This window comes from Sorex fumeus, unplaced genomic scaffold (assembly GCF_029834395.1).
Source record: "Sorex fumeus unplaced genomic scaffold, SorFum_2.1 ptg000037l, whole genome shotgun sequence".
NCBI lineage: Eukaryota > Metazoa > Chordata > Mammalia > Eulipotyphla > Soricidae > Sorex > Sorex fumeus.
In genome coordinates this window covers 28336685-28350854 of record NW_026606094.1, presented here as the reverse complement: position 1 = coordinate 28350854, position 14170 = coordinate 28336685, and the positions used below count along the sequence as shown (strand labels likewise).

Sequence of the window (14170 nt, the reverse complement as noted above, 5' to 3'; positions counted from 1 at the left end):
TGGCACCTCATATGGTCCCCTGAGCACGGCTAAGAGTGATTACTAAGTTGGGAGTAAGCCCAGAACACTGCCAGATGTGATCCAAAGGCCTCCCCACCATTTTTTTTTTTAAAAAGAAACAATTTTTAAAATGCCAGTCCAGGAGATCGCTGAAGTGTCAGGAATGTGTGTTTTGTATATTCAAGGACCCATGATGGATCCATAACACTATACCTAGTCCTGGGTACTGTTGCACAAAGCCCTGACGGCCCCCGAATGTAGCCCTGGTGACCAACAGTAGTGCTGGGTTCAAATAACATTGCTCCGCAGGGTCCTAGCATTGAATGACCCTGCCCAGTGGGCTGAGTGCTGGTCTGGGAATGATCCTTGGATTCTCTGAGCATTTTTTGGAGGACAACTCTTCACCAAAAGGGAAGTATATTGCCGATTTTTATGGGCAATAAAATTTGTAACGTAGGTAATGTTTGTACAGTTTGATTCCACTCTAGTCAATCAATGATTCAATGAAATATCATTTTCTCAAAGACTGTTTATAGAAAGATCTCCCTGTTAGTTCAATTTTCCTTTAGGGGGCCACACCAGGCAGTGCTCAGAGCTATTTCTGGCTCTGTACTCAAGAGTGATACTTGGTGGTGCTTGGGGGACCTTCAGTGCCAAGGATCAAACTGTGATTGATCATCTGCAAAGAAAATGCCTAGACCCCTGCACTATCTCCCCAGTCCCTCCTTGTCTAACTGGCATAGCAACCTCTACCTTTTCTTCATAACACTAAACACATTTTGTAATGAACTACATATTTATGGGCTGGAGCAATAGCACAGCTGATAGAGCGTTTGCCTTGCAAGCGGCCAACATGGTCGACCTGAGTTCGATTCCTCTGCCCCTCTCTGAGAGCCCGGCATGCTACCGAGAGTATCTTGCCCTCATGGCAGAGCCTGGCAAGCTACCTGCGATGTATTCGATGTGCCAAACACAGTAATAATTGTCACAATGGAAACGTTACTGGGCCCACTCAAGCAAATCAATGAATAACGGGAAGACAGTGACAGTGAGTACATATTTATGTGATTCATGATTTACTATCTCCCTACTAGACTGTAAGCTAGTAGGTGTTAAAGGGCCAGATCCATCCTCTCTTCTGTGCTTCACATTGTATTTAGTATATAAACACCTACAAAAGTGATAGAAATTTCCAAGAATAACTGCAGCAACATCTTAAAAGGTATTTTTTGTTGCTGTTAGTGTTTTTAGTTTTTGGGACACAACAGCTGTACTCAGGGCTTACTCCTGGCTCTGTAATCAGGGTTCATTCCTGGTGGGCTTGGTGGATGCTAATGATTCAACCTGGGTCTGCCATGTGCAAAGCAAGTGCCCTCCCCTCCGTACTATTGCTCTGACCCTGGTTATTGTTTTTAACAGGGGTCACATGGAGTAGTGCTCTATGGAGAGAGGAGGCAAAGCCATTTCAGTGCCAGGGAACAACTCAGGTCTTTTTCAATTGAGTCACATGCCAGTTTTATTTACTTTTGTTTTTGTGCCCACCTAGTGGAGCTCAGGGCTTACTCATGGCTCTGCACTCAGGGATCACTCCTGGTGGGGCTCAGGGGACTGGGAATGATATGGGATACTGGGAATCAAACCTGGGTTAGCTGTGTTCAAGGCAAGCTCCCTACTCACCATACTATCCCTCCGGCCCTCCTCAGAAGTTCTGATATGGAGCATTTTAACTGCCATTTGTTCTTAATTATTTAATAATTTCTCTATGTATGAACTCTGTATTTGTGTGTTTTCTGGTCCAAATACATAGAGGGGAATATTAAAGTATATTAGTTAATAATTTCTAACTATATTGCATTGCATAAAAAAATACTGATTTGTTTTAGAATTTGCAAGTCTCATATGATCAATTTCTTCCCATTGACCAGTTATTAGAACTCTTCCCTATGTGCTTGCAAATAATTGTTTTCTGGTTTGCAAGCTTATTTTCATATCTTATTGTATTGAACAGGTTAATTGTGTTAGTTAAATCATTTTCTTGTGTGGATCCTGGGATCTAACCCAAATCTCATGCATGCAAGACATGCACAATACCATTGTGCCAAATCCTCATATTCCTTTTGTTCCCCAAGCTGAATATTTCATATGTACGTTGGCTGGTGCTATGGTGCTGGAAGAACAGCAGTCTACAGTTAGTGGCATTTAGCCCTGGTTCATTTCAACTCAGTTATTAATTATACCAGGATGACAGCATAGTTCAAAAAAACAAAAAAATTAAAAGTACTAATGTTTCATGGGCTGGAGCGATAGCACAGTGGGTAAGGCGTTTGCCTTGTACGCAGCCAACATGGCTGATCCGAGTTCGATTCCTACACCCGTCTTGGAGAGCCGGGCAAGCTACCAAGAGTATCTCACCCCTATGGCAAAGCCTGGCAAGCTACCCGTGGCGTATTTGATATGCCAAACACAGTAACAACAAAGTCACACGATGGAGACGTTACTGGGCCTGCTCGAGAAAATGGATGAACAACGGGAGGACAGTGACAGTGACAGTGACAGTGACAATGTTTCATAGTTATTTTTGTCTCTAGTAAGCAGTTCTTGCGAGAGGGCAATGACTCCCATAATGCTTTTAAGTGATTCGTTTGGTCCCTAAAAGATCATAAGAAAAAGCTATTCTCTTTAATGAAGATGAAGTCGTCATCATTCAATGAAAGACCTAACAAAAAATTCCTCAACAGGTATAGTCTCACCTGCCAATAAAATGGGACTTTAAGTTTAATTCCTGTTGAGGCAGTCTTCTCCATACATCCTTGAAATAACGGAATCCTTCCCTACTTTATTGAAATGTGTGGGGAAAAGGAAAACGGGCTTTGAAAGTGAAAGAGATAAAAAAAACTGAGGGGAAATCAAAAAGGAAAGCCAGAAGTCGGTACTCACATACACCACCGAGAAGATTCCACTGTAACGCTTTGTTTTGACTCCAAACAGGTACTTTAACATGGAGGTGAAGACGTGGACCGCTGCTGCGGTGGTGAAGCCACGGACCAGGGGCTCTGTGAGATAAATGGCCACAAACCCAAATCTGCAGACACCTAAGCAAAACTAATTTTTTTAATGACAAAGAAAGAAATAAATCACATGATAGACCAGGAAGTTATAACCAATAGAAAACATACTCAAATACTCTTTGGATTTCTTTCTAACTCTACACACTGGCCCCTGTGGCTGCTGATAAGTTGTTCAAGGCTTACTCCCAGCTCTTTGTTTAGGTATTACTCCTGGCAGTGCTCAGGGGAACCGTATATAGTGCCTGGGATTGAACCCAGGTCAGCTGCATGCAAGCAAGTGCCCTACCCACCGTACTATTGCTCCATCCGCATGATATTTGCTTCTTCCGAATACATATTGACTTACATAAAGCAAGTCATTGAACTGACATTCCTGCATGCTATGGCCCCTGAGATCTGCATATTTGCTGGCTGAGCCTGCCTGCCATGTCACTGACCTGTTCAGTGGTACTGAATGAACCATAGAGAGCCCATTTTTGCATCTGTGAGTTTTACCTGAATGATTCCTGAAAGCAGGGTCACAGACATGGCGACTTTCACTCTCAAGGCATCTCTTGCTTCTGTACCATTGGTGGCATTCACACCTCCTGGGATGACTATGTCATCTGGTACTAATCGAACAGCCACGCCACCAATCATTAGGCTAATCACAGCAAAGGGACCTGAAAGAATGAAGCTCTCAACAAGGGAACTATTTTCAGGGTGTGTGATGTGATCAGTATGCTGTGGTCAGTACATCATCACTGAACTGAAATTCTGCTGCAGCTCTTCTGCATTGGGCTCCTGGACTGAGTGTGAGCTGTGTATGTGCAGACTGTAATCTACCAAAATGACTACCATGATATCTCCCATTCCCCATAGTCTTCTTGCCATTTCCCTGTTCACGAGTAGTCTAGTCCTCCCTTCTTGAGTCTGCGTAGTCTGGTGACAAGAAGGCTGCCTGTCAAAAAGGCAGCTTCTTCCAGAGTTAGAGTAGCCATGTGGTATAGGAGAACTAAATGGAGACTTCCTGGGATCAGGGATGATGAAAGAAGAGGTGGGAGAGAGAGTCAACCTTTTAGTTGATCTAGCAACTAGATTCTCAACTGCCTGAGATCCTGAGCTAGAATCACCCAAATCCCAATGCATAGGAACTATGAGAGAAAATGAAATGGTTGGTTTAAGCGGCTGTTTTTAAGGGCACTTGTTAAACAACAGATACCTGAAACACTATTATGTGTTAGAAGGTAGCCTCTCTCAATACCAACAAGATTAAGAAGCCCGGATAAATCCGATCCTGAATAAAAACAAACCATGTGCAATTCAGTGCCTATGGCTGAATTAGGATGAAAATGCAGCCTAAGCACAGTAATTAGGAACTTGCAGCCCCACCCATGAAACAAAAAGAAAAACCAGATACAAGAAAATTGTGCTACAAACAAAAGCACATGTTTTGCAGATTTTAACTGTTGCTCTTTTCCTAAAAGAAAATTGTTTCTCATTATCCCCCATTTTTTCCCCCTTTTTGAGTCACACCCAGCGATGCACAGGGGTTACTTCTGGTTCATGCACTCAGGAATTACTCTGGCAGTGCTCGAGGGACCAGATGGGATGCTGGAAATTGAACCCAGGTCGGGCCATAAGCAAGGCAAACACCCAACCTGCTGTGCTATCACTCCAGCTCCTCATTATCCCCAAATTTTAAGAAAATTAAATTATTATCTAATAAAAATTTTATTAGATCTAGAAATTTTGAAGTTTTTTTGGGGGGAAGGTGGAAGGGGAGACCATAAAAATGACATCTACTGCTATGCAGTAACAGTTACTAAGATATTAAGATGATATCCTAATAAGAGTCATGCTATGTCTCTAGACTCTTGTAAAGCTTTAAAATTCAAAAGGTGCTAAAGTACCAAATATAAACCTTTACCTATGGATATGTGTCTGGAGGTTCCAAAAAAGCAGTACATGATAACAGGGTAAAATGATGAATACAACCCAAACACTGGAGGCACAGCTGCCAACATTGCAAAGGCTAAACCTGCAGGATTAAAAACCAAACAGAAAACACAGACATTAGAACACAGGCTTATAGTTTCCTTGTTATTTATCTCTGATGAACAAATGAAAACCATCTTCATTTAAGCTGATTTGTCTTAATCTGCTTGCCCTTCCACCCTAATCCTGGGCATTTGGGATTTGTGTTCAGGGTATCCAGGCTGAGTCAGATTTCCTTGTTATCTTCTCTTTGCCAGGGCTGGATTTTTGTCTGCTTGATTCTTCCACAATTCAGATAAGGGCAGAAAGTCTTAGTAAATTGGTGCAATTGTTATCTGATGTTGATGCACAAGTGCTGGCCATTTTTCTCCCAGGGGGTGTGTTCATGAGATTTCTGAACCCCATTTCCATAAGGAAGCCCTATTGTGCTTTTTTGTAGCCAATGCAGTGAGTGTTCCTCCCCCTGAAAGCAGCCACCATCCTACCCCGGTTTTTGGGTTTTTGGGGATATAACAACTATGCCCAGGGATCACTCCTGGGGGGCTCAGGAGGCCATAGGGGATGCTGGGGAAGGAATCCAGGTCAGGGGCATGCAAGACAAACACTCTTCCTGTTGTACTATCTCTCCAGCCCCTGAAAGCAGCCCTTACGGGCTTCCAGAGCTTGTACCTGCTTCTAGGTCTTCCCTGTTGGTATATGCCCATCCTATGGAGGTCTTTTCTAAGTTTTTTCCCTTATGGTTTGGTTTTGGGCCACACCTAATTTTTCTCAGGGCTTGTCCCTAGCTCTGTGCTCGGGGATCACTCCTTTTAGTGTTTGGAAAATTGTGCCGGGTGCCATGGATCGAACCTGTGTGAGCTGCCACCAAGGCAAGCACGTACCTCCCCTATACTAGTCCTCTAACCTATAGAGGTCTTCTTGAGCAGGATCCTTTGAAATGAGGCAAGACTGGGTGCAGTCAAGGGAGCTCCAAGGAAGCATGGCATCTTCACAAGAACTTTATTTATTTATTTTGGTTTGGGTCATACCCAACCATGCTCAGGGTTACTCCTGGCTTTGCACTCAGGAATCACTCCTGGTGTTGCTTAGGGGCCGTATGGAATGCAGGGATCAAACCTGGGTTGGCTACATGCAAGGCAAATGCCCTACCGTTCCGACCCCTCCTTGTAAGAACTTTAAATCCACAGAGCATGCGAACAGGAGAGCTCCCTTCTCATTCCGAAGCCCTGAGCAATCTACCACCTGAGACCTGTGATTTCAACGTGTGCCTCTTGCAAATGCCAAGCACCAGCTCCCACAAACTCTAATGGACTCATGTCCAGCACTCAGAGCAGTTTCTCTTCTGTTCCTCCTCACTTGACTTTCAGTGGAAGTGATGCTGAACTCTGAAATTTCTCATCCTAAACCTCATATAAATCTCTTTGTTGTCTCCTATGTCTTGTTCAAGGGATGGTTTGAAGAGAGTCTGGGTGCCAATCATGCATAGTTTTTCAGCAGATCTGGCACCCTGTTCAGAATGATTTTTTTCTTCTCCCAAAAATATTTGGGATCTTGTATTTCTTTCTGACACTCTCTTTTTCTAAGGTGTGGACTGTTTTAAGCTATTTTTCATGTATTCCGCCAGATTCTTGGTAGTTGATCTCAGTCTGACTTGGTATTTCCATCTCTCAAGTGTTTGGACCAAAAATCTGAGAATCTGACTATTCCATTTCCTCAGTATCTCCACATATTATTCACCAGCCCAGAGACCCGAGAGCACTTTGAAACACATTCCCATTCCCAAACTTAACCCAACAACCAGTCTAGTTGGCTTTATTATATAGAGCATGTGTGCATGCCTACATGTACGTGTGTGTGTGCATGTATGTGCGTGTGTGTTTATGTGTTGTACCAGGAATCAAACCCAGGATCTCACACATGGGATGCGATGCTGCTTGGGACCTGCAGAGGTAGGGGTACCTTGGTTACCGTGGTGGCACTGGGGGCCTCCAGGTATGCACCTGGCAATGCTCAGGGGACAACACAGTGTAAAGATTGAACTCGTTTTGGGTGCATGCTAGGCATAAGCCCTGACTGCTGTCTATCTCCCAGCCTTCTTTACCTTCTTTACCTATCTCTCCTTCTTTACCCACCTGCTATTTCTCCTTCAGATTTCAGCTCAAATCTCATGTCTTTGAGGAGGTATCTGTGACTAGACTATTTCAATCAGCTCCCCCTGCTCCCAACACACCCCCACTCCCAAGTCTTCTGCACTTCTCTGTAGTGTCTAACATCTTCCATAACTCAGTGCTTGTATGTGCTTCAGTTTGCTTCATGGCTCTCTCCCTGGTTGCACAGTTAGTTCCCTGAGGATGAGGAGAGCTAGTAGATGTTGGATCAACATGTGTGAATCGATGAGTATTTGCTTCAGTTCTTATATCCACATAAAATCACACAAATGCAGAGGAATTCAGCATGCTATGGTAATTTGTGATCAGAATGTAGACTTATAAGTCATAACTTTACTAATGACACCCACCAACAACATGTTCATTGAGCATTTGATTAACTTAGCAAGAGAGGAGGCAACGTCCAGACAGTACTGATCTGCCTAATTGTATCTCCATATTATACTAATATTTCTGGACTTTTTTTTTCTTTTTGGGTCACACTCGGCGATACACTAGGGTTACTCCTGGCTCTGCACTCAGAAGTTACTCCTGGCGGTGCTCAGGGGACCATATGGGATGCTGGGAATCGAACCTGGGTTGGCCGCGTGCAAGGCAAACGCTCTACCTGCTGAGCTATCACTCCAGCCCCTAATATCTCTGGACTTTGAATGGGCTAAATATTTCCGAAGAATTCTTTTAAACAGGCAAAATATACTATAATGATGTGATGACACTTGAATTTGCAATGACAATGAAATTAAAGGGAAAAGGGTCAAGCAATTACTCGAGGAGAGGGTAGCAGGAAACTAAAGGAATAAATACAATCCACTGACCTTGAGGAAGCTGAAGGACCCCTGTGCTGATGCCTGAGACCAAGTCCCCTAACACATATTCCTTGAACTTGTAGGCTGGTAACCACTTGGTTATGGGCAGGAACATATAAATGATATTTCTTACTTTCTTAGGAGTACATCTGGGAGAACAAAGAAGAGATCAAATGAGAAACACTTTAAAACATTCACACTACAGCATTATTTCCCACCTCATATCTTAGAGCAAAAAGAAAAATATTATAACTGTTCTTGAGGATGTTTTTTCACCTTTGTGGAAATCAGAGACTAGTAGAGCTACTTCTTACAATTTTTATCTTTTTCTTGTTGGGTGGATACTGGAGCCACACCTGACCGTGCTTGGGGGCTCCTTCCAGCTCTGTGCTTAAGAGTCCCTCCCAGTGATGCTAGAGAACCATGTGGTGCTGGGGGCCAAACTGAGACTGGCTGCATGGAAGTCAAGTGTCTTAACCCTGTACTATCTCTTTGGTCCTTGCAATTTTATTTTTTAAATTTTTTAATTTTTATTTTATTTTTTAAATTTTATTAGTGAATCACCACGAGGTACAGTTACAGGCTTACAAACTTTCGTGCTTGCATTTCAGTTATACAATGATTGAGTACCCATCCCTCCACCAGTGCCCATTTCCCACCACCAATGGTCCCAGCACCTCTCCTACCACCCTCACCCCATCCCCTTCACCCTACCCTGCCTCTGTGGCAGGGCATTTCCTTTCTCTCTCTCTCTCTCTCTCTCTCTCTCTCTCTCTCTCTCTCGTGTTGTGGTTCTTGCAATTTTATTTTTAATGCAACATCTGAACCAGATCCATAATAATACTTTACAACTAACCAAGAAAAAAGATTTTAGTTTCAAAATAGTTGAGATACCCTATTATTTTATTTCATTGTTTTGGTGCTAGGGATGTAGTTCCAGATAGAAGGCATGCTTCAGTGCTAGAATTAAACCCACGGCCTTGCAAATGTGACATATGCTCTTCCACTGAGCTATCCCTGGCCCTCAGAATTATACATATATATTTGTGTGTGTCTGTGTGTGTGTATGTGTGTATATATATGTATGTACACATATATACATATATAAAAATATAAATATAAATACATAATAATATAAATATATACACACATATATAAAATAAATATATACACATATATATAATATAAATATATATACACACATATATATTTAAGTTTTGAGGCCACACCTGGTTGTGCTCAGAGGTTACTCATGGTTCTGCACTCAGGAATCACTCCTGGTTGGCTTGAAGGATCATATGGGATCTTGGAGATCAAACCTGTGTTGACTGCATAAGGCAAATGCCCTACCTGCTGTACTTTTGCTCAGGCTCCAGGCCCTTACTATTTTAATAAATTAACTTTAAAAAAATTTTATTTATTTATTTTCTTTTTATATTTATTTATTGAATCACTGTGGGAAAAGTTACTAAGCTTTCAGGTTTAAGTCTCAGTCATACAATGATCAAACACCTTTCCCTTCACCAGTACTCATTTTTCACCACCAAGAATCCCAGTATATCCCCCCTCCCACCCCTCCAAATGCCGTGAGGCAGATGATTTCTACTTAACTCTTCTCTACATTGATTACATTTATTATTTTGACAAAAGATGCACCATTATTATTTAGAATTTCCCCCCAATCAGAATTTCTGAAAAGGCATTGTGAATATTTTGTTTTCTATAGCTAGTTATGAGAATCATATAATGTCACGTGGCCACGATTTTGGATTTCTGCAAAGAGTCAGATAAGTATGAGATTGGTTTCTGTGTGTCTGATGTTATGGCCATGCCAGAGAGCCGCTCATGGGGGGTAACTCATGACCTCGGTGGGGAGTGAAGGACGTGCCGGTACTGGCCCCACTTCCCATGACACTGCAGTTGCCCCGTCACCACTGGCTCATACCTGGCTTTCCAATATGCTCTGAGGTGGTGGCCACCTTGCTGCGGGGGGGGGGGGGGGAGGGGGGAGGGGGATGCGGAAGGGAGCAATACCCTTTCCCTCCTGGGAAGGCATGGCGCCGTAGTTTAACGCATGGTCCATTCACTTTTCTGCCGCAAGCTTCCGGGCTCTGGATTAAGTCCTTCTGCCTCTGGAGCCATGGCCCGTGCCAGAGAGCCGCTCGTGGGGGGCAACTTGTGACCTCGGTAGGGCATGAAGGACGAGCTGGTACCACCCCCCTTCCCATGAGACTGTTGTTGTCCCGTCACCGCTGGCTCATACCTGGCTTTCCAATAAGCTCTGTGCCGGTGGCCCTCTTGTATGCAGTCCAGATGCATTTCTGCCAAAAGCCGCTGGGTCTCAAGATTTGTTTCTGAGTCTCCGGTATCATGGCTATTAATCAGCTTGATCAGGAGCCAGAGAGGCCATTTGTAGGTGGTGACTCGGGGTCTTATTGGGATGGGGAGAAAGAGTCGGCTCCACCCCCAGGTGGTGAGGCCCCGTGTGTCTTGTCACTGCAGGCCTAAACCTGACTGTTCAGTGGCCTCTGGAGGATGGTGGTCACCACACCACTAGGGGGAACAGGCCACGGCACGAAACCTATTCCCACCTGGAGTGGCCCAGCGCCAGTAACCTACTGCAGGAACAGGACGCATTTCCGCCAAAAGCCTTTGGGTTCCGAGATTCGTTTCTGAGACTCTGGGATCATGGCCATTAAGTAGTTCAATCAGGAACTACAGAGGCTATGCCTCCAATTATATAGCTGAGCTGAAGGTGGTTTATGGGTGTGTCTCCCACATACCTAACTTTTAACCGTTTACTTTCTTAGTAAACTTTGTCCCAAGTTTTTGGGGTCTGGTCAAAGGCACGGCAGCAATTTTGGGGTATCTGAAAGTCTGACGTTGCCATCAGGCTGCTGATGGACTCACCTCGCAGGTACAGACTGACCTGCTGACGGCACCATACCCCCATAAATTAACTTTTTTTAAAATCTGTTTGTTTTGGGGCCACATGCAGCTGTGTTCAGGGCTTATTCCTTGCTCTGGGCGTAGGAATCACTCCTGGTGGCACTCATGGCTCATGTGGTGCCAGGATCTAACCCTGACTCCTGTGTACAAAGCATGAGCTTAGCCTGTTGAGCTATCTCTCTGGCCCTAGATTTTTATATTTATATTAGAAAATATATGAAAAACTGGAGAGATAGGGCATCTGCCTTGATGTGGCTTACCCACATTTGAGCCCTAGCACAAATACGATCCCTTGAGCACTGCAAGGAATGATGGTTGACTACAGAATAGGAGTAAGCCCTGAACATATATGTGTGTATGTATATATATATATATATATAACGAAAATGTGAATCTTTATATCAAAATCTATGGTTTAGTGACTCATGGAATTTCTAACATTTTTCAGTTTTATTGGGAAATAATTATCATACATCATTGTATATGTTTAGATAAACAGAAAAAGTTTAATTTGCATATATTAAAATTATTACAATAGGTCTAGTTAACATATAATTATATAATTCTTTTTTTGTGTGTGGGTTACATCTGGCAGTGCTCAGGGCTTACCCTTGGCTCTGTATTCAGAGATCACTCCTGGAGGTACTTGGGGGACCATATGAGGTGCCAGGGATTGAAACCAGGTTGGCAAGTGCCCTCCTCACTGTACTATCTCTCTGCTTCTCCATTCCCAGTACATTGCATAGGTTTTAAAGCTCTGCTGATGATCACGCCTAGAGCACAGGCTCAGCTGAAGCTGATGAACACGCAGCTCAGAAAGGAGGGTCTGGGGATTTAGAAGGCAGTGATCAGGTGGTTTGCTTTTGAATTTGGGGAACTATCAGGAGATGCACTGTCACTGTCACTGTCCTCCTGTTGTTCATCAATTTGCTCAAGCAGGCCCAGTAACGTCTCCACTGTGAGACTTGTTGTTTGGCATTTTGAATACATCACGGGTAGCTTGCCAGGCTTTGCCATGCAGGCAAGATACTCTCAGTAGCTTGCTGGGCTCTCCAAGAGGGGCAGAGGAATTGAACCCGGGTCTGACGGGTCGGCCGCGTGCAAGGCAAATGTCCTACCACTGTGCTGTAGATCCAGCCCAGAGATGCACAGGCATTAATATTCCAAGGCCTGAAACATGTTGTGGAAAGATCTCCTGGGTGACATGAGAGATCTTGACAGTTTAGGCTAGGGACTTGGATTCAGGGTATTGCCAAATGGAGTCAAAGTTCCTCAGGAAATAAAGAATAGCTAGAACACCCCGATGAAGAGAGGAGGAGGCCATTTTGAAGGTGACTAAGACTTTGCAGGTAAGTTGCTTACAGAAACCCGCACAAGGTATAAATCTGCATTGGAGAAATTGAATAAATTATGTGATTCCTATAGAAAGTCATGGTCAGGCAAATATTCATCCCCAGCAGGGCCAGGGGGACAGTCTGGAAAATTTTTAGTGCTCCTCAATCATTTTTTCCCCACTTTACTAGGTTTTCTTTATATACTTGAATTTACATCTCTCAAAGCTGCAGGAGAGAATGGAGAAAATTGGTCAGCACACAACATACGTGAATGCCTGCTTCAGCTTATCTCCAATGGAATCCGAGACCTTGTCCTTCTTGTGAAGTCGTTCCTGGAGCACTGGGTGGCTAAAGATAGGCCTTTCCACACAGTACGTCTGGGTCGTTGCAAGGATTTCATTTTCTTCAGCATGATCCATAGTACTGCAGTTATTCATCAACAGCAAGGAACAAGCATTTCCTGAGGGAGAAAAGAAAAACTCTTATTTCAGATTCTGAAATCCTAGGGATGATTGTACTAAGTATCTTTTCCTGGTTGTATATTCTATGTTCTTCTGGGAAGTTCTTCATATTATTTATTTATTTATTTATTTGCTTTTTGGTTTTTTTGGGTCACACCTGGTGTAAACACTTTTTGGGTTACTCCTGGCTTTGCACTCAGAAATTACTCCTGGTGGTGCTCAGGGGACCATATGGGATGCTAGGAATTGAACCTGGGTTGGCTGCGTGCGAGGCAAATGCTCTAACCGCTATGCTCCAGCCCTGGTCCTAGGTTTCTTGAAGGTGCAACAGTCTTTCTTATTCTGTATTAATATTTGATTACTGCTTAAATTATTCTACCTTTTAGAGGTGAAACTACATATCTGCAAGAGCAGACTTCTGTGAAAGGCTGAGTTGAAAACATGAATGCAATATTATAATACTGTTTTAGAGTTGATTGTGTTATACGTATACTCATTAGGATAGTTGAAAAGAAATTTTTTGCTACATAGTGAATACTGTCTATATGGGTAAATAAGTGACTTTAAAATTAGTAAAAAAAGAAAAAGTAAAAATTAGTAAATAAAAAAAGAAGTAAAAATTCAGGGGCTGGAGAGATAGTACAGGGTTAAGATAGTACAGACACATCTGGAGAGATGTGGCTGACCTGGTTTGATCCCTAGCTCCACATGATCCTCTGACCATTGCCAGGTGCAGTTGTGGAGGCCTTCAAGTACCACTGTGTAGCCCCTGGCACTGCAAGGGCACTGCAAGCCCAAGCAGCACCATATGCTCTGGGTCCATACATTGAACTACCAGTCTGGCTAGCCAAGAATTGTCAGGTTGGGCTCCTTGTCCCCTTAAACACTTCTTGGGAGGCCACCTCCCCAGAAGAAGCTATCATCCTATGAATTTCTGTACACGCAAATGCATATAACACGTTCTATACAGGGGTTAGAGTGATAGTACAGTGAGTAGGGCGCTTGCCTTGCACACAGCTAACAGGATTTGATCCCTGGCAGCACTAAGCACTGCCATAAGTCATTCCTGAGCACAGAGGTAGGAGTAAGCCCTGAGCATCGCCAGGTGTGTACCCTTCTCCCAAGAATGTTCTCCAGCTTCTGATAATGAAAAATTAGAAATAATTTTAGTACCTATCTGTATGCAATAAAAAGTAAAATATAGTTTTTGTAAATTAAATTATATACACTTGCTAAAAACGGAAACTAAATTTATGTCATCAGCTATATCTCAAAAACTTAATTTTTGATTAGGGTTAGGAAGACAAGGTCCAGATGAATACTTCAAGGATGATATTATTTATTTATTTAAACAATATTTTTATAATTTTATTTTATTTTTAAATGAATCATCATGAGGTACAGTTA

The 14170-nt window shown here is 43.1% G+C and overlaps 1 protein-coding gene across 1 annotated transcript in view; it reads right to left on the bottom strand.

Annotated features, from left to right (window-relative positions):
- Positions 1-12721, bottom strand: part of SLC26A5 (solute carrier family 26 member 5) — a 37809-nt gene extending 25088 nt beyond the window's left edge. The window contains exons 1-5 of the mRNA XM_056118570.1: positions 12570-12721; positions 8029-8168; positions 4978-5088; positions 3564-3730; positions 2938-3102 (exon numbers count right to left, since the gene is read on the bottom strand). Coding sequence (XP_055974545.1) covers positions 2938-3102; positions 3564-3730; positions 4978-5088; positions 8029-8168; positions 12570-12721 — 735 coding nt within the window. The remainder of the gene's footprint in view (positions 1-2937; positions 3103-3563; positions 3731-4977; positions 5089-8028; positions 8169-12569) is intronic.
- Between the last annotated feature and the right edge of the window lie 1449 nt (positions 12722-14170).